Raw genomic sequence first — 10,423 nt, forward strand, 5'->3', positions numbered from 1 at the left:
AACAAGTTTAACCTATTTACTACCAAATCAAGACATGCTTGTTCTTTTTTTTTGTGGTGTGCAATAACTCTCTTCCAAGCATCAGCGATTGTAGCATTGGAGATGTTATAATTATCTTTTAATGTTAATGATGGTTTCAAATTATGGCACAAGGCCAGCAATTTTGCGGGGAGGGCGTAAGTTGATCACATCCACCCCAGTGCTCAACTGGTACTTATTTTACTGGTCCCGGGAAGATTAAAAGCAAAGTTGACGTCGGCAGAATTTGAACTCAGAACATTAAGACAATTTCACTTGGCTTGATGAGTCTTCTCAAGCACAGCATATTGCCAAAGGTCTCGGTCATATGTCACTGCCTCTGTGAGGCCCAACGCTCAAAAGGTGATATGTGGGTGCGTGTGTATATATCATCATCATTGTTTAACGTCCATTTTCCATGCTGGCATGGGTTGGATGGCTTGACTGGGGTCTTGGAAGGCTCCAGTCTGATCTGGCAGTGTTTCTACAGCTTGATGCCCTTCCTAACGCCAACCACTCCAAGGGGAGTGGGTGCTTTTTATGTGCCACCAGCACAGGGGCCAGAGGAGGCTGTGCTGGCATCGACCACGTTTGGATGGTGGTGGTGCTAGCCACGTTCGGGTGGTATATATATATATATCCACCTTAATGTTTTGTTAGACTGCCAAATGCTGTGGTATTCACCTTGATGAGGACTTCTCATAAGGATGCATGGTGCATAAAAGCACTCATATTTATATTGTTGGCAGATGAGAATTGTCTGCTACAGGTGCAACCTCCAGATCACAATATTTTGACTAATTCTTATAGAAGGTAAAATCCTACTGGACCATGACAAATTACAGCTTCCATCTGGGTTTCCTGTGCTTGGAAATTCCACAGAACTCAAACACCTCAAGGAATTAATTCAACATTATTCGAAACAGATAAAATGCAAAATAGGAGGCCAATGTGTTTCTATTCAAATAGATTGAATAATGGAATAAAACCTAAAATAAATAGGTAAGAAAATCATTTTAGTCTCAAACGCAGTATAATGCTAATAATATAGCATGAACAGGATAGACCATCCGTAATCATAGGGATGCGAGTTATAGTCTCATGGCTGACCGCTGACAGATTTTTCTGCTAAAAATTGAGATAGTTTGTCCTGTTTATGCTATATTATTATTAGCATTATCCTGCGTTTGAGAATAAAATGATTTCCGTATTTGCATCTTTCAATACATCTCAACGCTTCTAGAGCAAACTCTGCTTGTTGACTTTCAACGTAAGATTGAATTTAACATACAAAAATAAATAGTTTTATGTAGAGGTAGAAGCCATTACAACAGTTAAACCAATTCAGGAAGTGCAGTATCAGGTTTTTAACACAATAAATTCAAACTTGTTTCAGGTCAATAGGCAACAGCTTGCCTTTATGACCGTTGACCCAAATCTACCATGAAAAGCAATGACTGTGTTGTAGGAGACTAGCTTTTCGGCTTTTCATATAAAACGCAATAATGTATGGCACGAGAGAACTTGGCTGCAGATTCTTAACATGGAATTTCTGCAATTGCTGAAGATATTGAGTCAATGTTGAATGATGAACAGAGAGATACAACAGGGAAAATTCATAAAAAAAATGGGATACAACAGTCTAGATAGATAAACTGCATTAGTGAAAATATTCAATTGTAATAATCTTAGAAAGTATATTACAGATGAAATTAGGTCATGTGATAAATATTCTAGGTTAAAACCTCATTTCAACAAATTAACTGACCAACTTATACTACTAAGGTTTCTGACAACAACTGTCGCTCGATATTGCAGGAGCAAAACGAATATCTAAAACATGCAACTGTTATGAGTTACCCTTTCATGTTCCTCTTCACAAAAGCAACTTCCCAAGTTATTAACCAATTCTTCATTACTTTGTTTGTTTGGTGCCCTTGGCTTTGTACATAGTGACCATTCTGCAGAGTGTTTGATATCAGGAAGGGCTTCAAGCTGTAAAAACCATGCCAAAACAGACAGCTGGAGCTTGGTGCAGCTCTGCGGTTTGTCAGCTCCTGTCAAATCATCCAAACCGTGCCAGCAAGGAAGAAAGACATTAAATGATGATGATGATGATGACAGCCATGGAACTCAGTTTGAAAGTAATGAGTCTTTGGAATTTTTAAGACTAAAACGATTCCTTATCACAATCCATCATCAAACGGGCAAAATGTGTGTTACAATGGAGTCACGAGGAAAAGTACTCGGTTACATCTCATGTAAGAAAACAAGACACTAAAACAACGTGGTTAAGAACTCCCATTGGCTCGAATCAATGCCAGATATGTCTGCCTTCTACAGTTTTAAATATCTCATAGAGCAATGCTTCATTTTAGAATTCTTAATTCACTGACAAAATTACCTCCTGCTTGGGCTTCCTTTCAAAAACATCCAACTCCGTTTTCATCTAACTCCATCAGATAAAAAGTGATTGAAGAATTCTTTTTCCACTGCATTCCATCAATTCAATTTGCAACAAAGAAGAACAATAAAGTCCCAAAAAGTCATTTATTTGGAGCTCCTGAGTTCCATATTCAAGACAACTTTGGGACATAGGCAGAGATACTTGTTGCTATACTGTTCTGCAGGACTAGCCTGAGCTTAAGCACTCTATCGCATACCCTGACAATCTCTATGACCCTATCCACCCATTTCTCCGCAAGGAGTATGCCAACCCCACCTCACCACGTGTGCTACCTTGCCAGATATATATATATGTATACATACATGTTTGTGTCTGTGTTTGCCACCCCACCACTGCTTGACAACTGTTGCGTTGGTGTGTTATATACCTGCAACGTAGCAGTTCAGCAAAGAGACTGACAGAATAAGTATCCTGCTTAAAAGAAGAACTGGGGGGTCGATTCATTGAATTAAAAATTCCTCAAGGTAGTGCCCCAGCATGGCCACAATCTAATGACTTAAACAAGTAAAAGATAAAAGGTGAAAGATGTGCCGAAATGAAAAATCACTTTATCAGCTGACCCCAAGGGATCACCTTTCTTGGGTGTGGGGAGTACACCATCCTAAGACTTGTCTTAAGACATATGGTCTCCATTTTAAAGATTGTAAGGAAGGAGAACATTGGAGATCATCTGAAGGGGATTCCAAAATAAATGGAATCTCACCAGTTTCAGAGAACCTGCAAAGGCAATCAGTACAGTGCCTTTCACAAGACAAAAGAAATGAGTGACAGGCCTAAGATTGCGTGGAAATTTGATGAAAGCACAGATTTACTTACTTTGAATGTGGATGATGAGAATGTCCATTTGTGTCAATACCCAACAAATGTAAGAAGAAAACGATTTTATCACTCATCAACTTCTTCATAAGGTTTGAGTCTTCCTTGGCTTGATGAAAGAAATTCTAGAAAAGTGAAAAGCAAAGTGATTAGATTTTATACTGTCGGTAGCATGCAAAAGAAAAAAAAACAAAAAAAAAAAACACCCATACTGGTGCCAAGTAGAAAGCACCCATCATGGTATCACACAAGTGGCACTTTTGATGGTGCTGTGTAGAAAGCATCCAATGCTGAAGCCATGTAAAAGCATCCAGTTACACTGTGAAGCGGCTGGTGTTAAGAACGGCATCCAGCTGTAGAAACCATGCCAAGAGAGACAGTTGGAGCCTGATGCAGCTCCTGTCAAATCATACAACCCATGCCAGCATGGAAAGCAGTTGTTGTTGATGATGGAGTGTAGAAAGAATAGAGTTTTTTTATTACAAGTTTTCAGTTGGCCCAGCATTGGTTAATTGCATTTCATGAGAGAGAGAGAGAGAGATAAGAAAGCATCTGCACAACAAAAGTGGTGGTACTTGCTTGAAAGCACTGATTCATTAGTCTTTTTGCAATTTTTTTGTATTTTGTGGGTGTTTGCACCTTCCACTAATAACCACATATATATATTTATAGATAGGGTTCCTACAAAAGAGCAATCTCCCTCAATTGAAGAAATATAAGCAATTCATTGCTCATAAACTTTAACAAAATCTTATATGGACCTCCCCAAGGGTCTTATGGACCCTAGTTGAGAACCTCTGCACCAGGCCATTGACACATGCCCAGGTTCACTCTACCTGCCTTCACCATGAAAAAGAAACCTGCTGAGAAGTTGTTTACATCAGTTTTGCTCTGATTCATTTGTAACTTTGAAGTATGACGTTCTAGAGACATTATGTCTGGGAAAAAAGAACAACAAAAAACACAATGGTCACAGTTGGAATGCTTATGTTTATATACACACACACACTTATTTAGAGTTAACATCAGGACATGTAACACCAGCAGCCAAATATATTTTTGTTCTGTTTTCCTTCTCTGTGATGGAAGACTTTTCCTCACTAACACAGTGAGGGTGGCAGAGTTTGTTTAAGAGGCGTAGGTATGGTTGTGTGGTAACAGGTTTACCTCCGAATCACATAGTTCCGGGTTCAGTTCCACAGTGTGGCATTTGGGCAAATGTCTTCTACTATAGCCCCAGGCTGAACAAATCCTTACAAGTGGATTTGGTAGACAGAAACTAAAAGCTGTCCCTCTCTCTCTCTCTCTCACACACACACATACATATGTATATATCTATGTGTGGAAGCATATGGCTTAGTGGTTAGGGTGTTGGCTCCATGATCATAAGATTGTGGTCTCAATTCCTGGTGCAGGCAATGTGTTGTATTCTTGTGCAAAACACTTCTTTTCATGTTGCTCCAGTCCACTCAGCTGGCAAAAATGAGTAACCCTGCAACGGACTGGCATCCCATCCAGCAGGGCGGATGTGTATGTCGGAGAAACCAGGAAACCGAACTTATGGACTCTTTACGACTTGGGAAGGAGTCATCCTTCATTTTTTTTATCCATTTATGTATGATTGGTCTTATTGTTTGTGTTTACTCAACTGGTGTTGGTTTGTTTACATCCCCATAACTTAGCAGTTCAGCAAAAGTAGATTGATAGAATAAGTATCTGACGTTAAAAAAATAAATACAAACCCTAGAACGGCCATAGTTCAATGACAAAAAAGCGAGAAAAAAAAGATAAAAAGATGAAAGCTAACAGTTTCTTTGTTCTGAAGTGCATTTTAATTAAAGGTTGCCTTTCTAAATAAAGCCAGTCATTATGCTTACCTTAACACTGGAGAACACATAGGTGTCAAGCCTGGATGGGTCAGTGCCACCGAAATCTATTTCTTTCTCTGCATACATTGTCATATAAATGTGTTCGTAGGAATCTCCTGCCAAGGAAGAAATAAAGGAAAACTATCATTTGTAGAAAGCCTTAATTTCTTGACCCCTTTTCTTACCACATTTCTTTTGAAACACTGATTTTGTTTCAATTACTTTCGAAAGAATGAAGAATTTATTAAGATAAATCTGTTGTTATTAAGCTGGTGTTTGGAACATAAATTAGCATGAATTAACATGAGGTTTCGATGGACGGTTTTCATTTAGCCATGGTAGCATCTCACCACCCATTGTCTTGCACCCCTAAAACAACTGAGAGGCACCATAGCCAGCTTTGCATGTCTTTTCTTTTGTTTTGATTATGGCTGTGGGGCTGGCCCACCCCTTCCATTTCCAACCAGTTCACAGTTCATTATTGTGGCACTAGCACTAGAAAGGGTTGTCACTAAAAAAATATATCAACAAAACATAAATAACAATACCTTTAGCAAATATTGGAAGTATATCGGGGCTGCCCCAACACCAGGTGGAAAAGCTTTCGTTAAAAACCGAGTCAAACTCTACTGGGTTCTCTTTCCAACCTAAAACAAAAGATTTAAGAAAGTTTATCAAAGCAGACTGTCAACACTTGTTTCCAACATGTGATAACCAGTTTATCATAGATTTATCATCATCATCATCATCTGTTGTCTATGCTGGCATGGGTTGGATGGTTTGACCAGGGCTGGAAGGCTGCACCAGTCTAGTGTCTGATTTGGCATGGTTTTCTGCCCTTCCTAATGCCAACCATTCCAAGAGTGAAATGGGTTCTTTTACATGTCACCGGCACAGGTGCCATTTGCGGGACACTAGTATCTGACATGATTGTGATTTTACTTGGCTTGATGGATCATCTCCTCGAGCACGACATAATGCCAAAGGTCTCAGTCATTGCCTCCGTGAGGCTCTACACTCGAAAGGAGCCTTTTACCTGCCAGTTATGTGACACCAGCATCAGCCATGACTACGGTTTCACTTGGCTTGACCAGTCTTCTCAAGTACAGCATGTGGCTAAAGGTCTCGGTCACAACTAAAAAAAAAAAAGGCTGAAACGGCAAACATCCTTTGGTGTAGTGTAGTCCTCAGCTTTAACTGTCTTTTACTTGTTTCAGTCACTAGATTGTAGCCATGCTGGGGCACTGCATCAAAGAATTTTAGTTGAATGAATCGACCCCAGAACTTTTTTTTTTAAAGCCTGGCACTTATTCTATCAGTCTCTTATGTCAAACTGCTAAGTTACAGGGACATAAACACACCAACACCAGTTGTCAAGCAATGGTGGAGCACAAACAAAAACACAGAGTCACACACACACACGATAGGCTTCTTTCAGTTTCCTTCTAAGAAATCCACTCACCATGCTTTGGTCAGCCCAAGGTGTTGTGCAGTGAGAGTGAACCTGGAACCATGTGGCTGGAAAGCAAAATTCTTTCTCATTAAGGTGGTGAGACGGCAGAATCATTAGCACTCAGGCAAAATGCTTAGTAGCATTTTGTTCATTTTTACATGATGAGTTCAAATTCCACCAAGGTCAACTTTGCTTTTCATCCTTCTAGGGTAGAAGAAATAAGTAGCAGTCATGTAATCAACTTACTTCCTCCCTTAAAATTGCAAGCCTTGTGCTAAAACTCATTTAAGTAATTATCTTGGGTTTCTCTTGAGCTACAGGGACCCAAAAGGTCAGAGTTTAACCAGGTTTCCATGGTGTGCAAGTGACTGAAGATTATGACGCTCTCCCATTGAATAGGATGCTCAACTGTCTCAGGGTTAACTTCTAAACTATTGCTGGAACTCGTTTATAGCTGAATGGCTTGGAGCAATGGAAAATGAAGTGTTTTGCTCAAGGACACAATGCATTACCTGGTTCAGGAATTGAAACCACAATCTTGTGACCAGGAGTGCAACACCCTAACCACTAAGGTCATGAGCCTTCACTTATTTAACCCTTTAGCACTTAAACTGACCATATTTGGCCCAAATATTCCACTTGTTCTATGTTTGAACTCACCAGATCTGACCTCTCACACCTACCCTACAGTGCCATTCTAGAAATAAACAATCACATCATCAAAATCACAAAGCTATGAGATAATCCAGGATTATATATTCAAAACAATGTGAAGAAATAAGGATTACGTTCAACAGAGGAATAGGAATGGAAAATGGTTAAGAAATAGAAAGAGAATAATGGAAACAAAGAGAAATGTCACCTTTAGCAATGGAACTAACATCTTCATAAAATCCTGCAATGATAGCCACATGCCCAGGACGAGATTCTGTTGGGACTCTGGTATGTGAGATGCCAAATGAACCATTCTTTTCAATGATACTTCTGAAAGATTAAAGAAAGGAAGTACGTTGGTTTAACTTTCTTGTTTTACTTTTAATAGAGGCGTTTAGCCAAATGAACCAACATTCATGTAATAGCGGTACTTATTTGATAAATCCTGGAAGAGTAAAAGGCAGAGCCAAGTTTGGAATGATCTTTCTTTTTTAATTTGCTGTTTCCCGACTTGCAAATTCCACTGGTGCCACATGAAAAGGCACCCAGTACACTCTGTAAAGTGGTCAGTATCTTGGAGAATATCCAGTTATAGAAACCATAGCAAAGCAGACAGAAAGGCTTGGTGCAATCCTCTGGATTGCCAGTTACTGTTGAACTATCCAACCCATGCCAGCATGGAAAACAGACAAACAACAATGGTAATGATTATCAGTTTAAACATGGGTCCAAGACCAAGTCGTTCCATTTTATAAGTGCAAATATACAATTACTGTGAAATCTGAAACACTTTTGGTTCCAAGTATTTGGATAAAGATTTATCAACTATACTAACTTCTTGTTAGAAAGCTCAAAGTGTGTTTTATTGGTTTAATCACACGATATTATGGATACTGACCGATGATAAATAAAGTTGAATCTACTGTGATTTGAAAGCAGAAACATATGGCACCAAATTAGAAAATGTGAGTTATTGCTCCAGTGTTTTTCTTTTCTTTTTTTTTTCATTAAACCAAAGCAAAATAAAAATCAAATTAAAGAATGGAACACCAACCTTATAAATGGTGATCTTGATTTGCCATCTTGTAATTCATAGAACTTATCGGCTCGTAAGCCATCAGCAACAAACAACACAAGGCGTTTAGCAGGAGGTGACGTGGGACTGGAATGTGGTGTCATACCATGAACAATTGGAGATTTAAAGTAGATATCGAATATGGAACAAAAGAGAATTAAGTGAACTACTAGTCCAAGCAGTAATAATTTCCAACTGAACATACTTTCAGCAGTTTACAGGTGACCACATAAATTGATTCCCAATCTGAAATAAACAAGAAATTGAAAACATGAACATCAATATTTATGAAATGTTAATGACATGGGGAAGTTTCCTAGGAATGCCTGTCATATGAAGAATATACAGCGGCGTGGGTTAATATAAAGTAATGAGCACTAAAAAATTTCAAATTGTGTTCAAATTATGCTCAGAATGAAAAGAAAAAAGCAATAGTCATCATCATCATCGTTTACCATCCACCTGCTTTGAGTGGAACAGTTTGACAGGAGCCAGTCAGGCAGAAGCCTGCACCAGATTTCTGTGACTGTTATGGCAGGATTTTTACAGCTGGATGCCATTCCTAACACCAATTACTTTATAGTGTGGACTGAGTGCTTCTTATGTGGAACAAGTACAGACGAGGTCAGTTTTGGCAAGGTTTTTACAGCTGGATGCCCTTCCAAACACCAACCACTTTACAGTGAGGACTGGGTGCTTTTAAGTGGCACCTGCACTGACAGGGTCACCAAGTAACTTTGCAAGACAAGGAATCTTTGAGAGGGGAGGGGATATTGGAGGAGGTGATCTTGTGCTAGATGATGAAAGGGTAGTGCTAATGGTAATTTTTTTCAAAGGCAACAGACACAATTCTGAAATTCAAGAAATAGGCTCTCTAATGAGTGCTGCACGGCAGGGATGAAAATAAATGCTGCAAAGACTGAGACATTGGTCCTCTCAAGAAAGTACACTTTCTATGTTAGTGGAACATCACTGAGACAAATGGCAAAGCTAAAGTATCTTGGGGTTGTAGTTACAAATGATGGGAAGCAGAATGTGCAAGAATTGCAGCATCAACTTCAGGACTCAATCCTCAAAAGAGAGGAGGCTGGAAAAAAAAAGCCAAACTCGTTCTTTTCAAATTGGTTTGCATGTCTATTCTCACCTTAGGTCATGTATGTTTGATAATGACCAAAAGAGTATGTTCAGGAATCCATGACCAAAATGGGATTCCTCTGAATGATTCATGGGTTAATGATATATAAGAATTAGATGAGATATGATGGCTCGGCCATCTCTCCCCAGTTCTTATATTAATCATTAAATCCAGAAATACAACAACACGAGGGATAACGGTAACAACAGATCAATAGTTTATTCTAGGTTGGTGTAGAGCAGTTTCGTTCCTGGGTGAATAGGCATGCCGCTAGAATACTAAAGAAGCTTCGACCACATGTCAGGGTCGAGTTGAGAGATACGTGTTGTCACCACCGCTGCTGGATGGATAAGCGATACGTGTTGTCGCCACTGCTGCTAGAGAGAAAAGAGTGCGAACACTATTACTTTTTCTCCACCTGTTGCATTGTGCATGCGTGCTCGGGTACTTCCGCTGACGGCAAGTCCCTTGCACATGCGCAATGGCACTTCTCAAGATGGCAGCCACATGCACCACTACAATGTCTCCCCGAGTGCATAGCACGAAACAAGGAAAGATTGTAGAGGCGCAGAAACAAGATGGCCGCCGAACCCAGAAAACATAGCTAAAATTATGCAATGAAAAAACAAACATTGTTTTGTTAAAACAAAGAATGACAAACTCAATAAATTTGCAAAGCAATGCTGTGTCGGATGCAAAACTTTTGCATCCGACACGAATGTGAGTAAGAAAAAAGTTCTGTTCACCATGAAAAGTTCAGCCTGACCTAGAGATAAAGGGTCTGTGTGAAAGAAAGTTGCAACAAAGGTGTTGGCATGAGCAAATGTGTATGCAAAGGTTGAAACAATATGTAATGTGTACATATTTTCTTTTAGCATGTTACTGTGCACAGAAATGGAAGAAAAACAATGTTTGTACAGAGAAATGAAATGCCGGC

The 10,423-nt window shown here is 39.3% G+C and overlaps 1 protein-coding gene across 1 annotated transcript in view; it reads right to left on the reverse strand.

Moving 5' to 3' along the window:
* Positions 1 to 10,423, reverse strand: part of LOC106870683 (GPI ethanolamine phosphate transferase 1) — a 49,019-nt gene that overhangs the window by 35,041 nt on the left and 3,555 nt on the right. The window contains exons 2-6 of the mRNA XM_052974141.1: positions 8,331 to 8,597; positions 7,485 to 7,606; positions 5,718 to 5,816; positions 5,179 to 5,285; positions 3,302 to 3,426 (exon numbers count right to left, since the gene is read on the reverse strand). Coding sequence (XP_052830101.1) covers positions 3,302 to 3,426; positions 5,179 to 5,285; positions 5,718 to 5,816; positions 7,485 to 7,606; positions 8,331 to 8,554 — 677 coding nt within the window. The 5' untranslated portion in view covers positions 8,555 to 8,597. The remainder of the gene's footprint in view (positions 1 to 3,301; positions 3,427 to 5,178; positions 5,286 to 5,717; positions 5,817 to 7,484; positions 7,607 to 8,330; positions 8,598 to 10,423) is intronic.

The sequence above is a fragment of the Octopus bimaculoides genome, chromosome 17, assembly GCF_001194135.2.
Source record: "Octopus bimaculoides isolate UCB-OBI-ISO-001 chromosome 17, ASM119413v2, whole genome shotgun sequence".
In the NCBI taxonomy this organism is placed as follows: domain Eukaryota; kingdom Metazoa; phylum Mollusca; class Cephalopoda; order Octopoda; family Octopodidae; genus Octopus; species Octopus bimaculoides.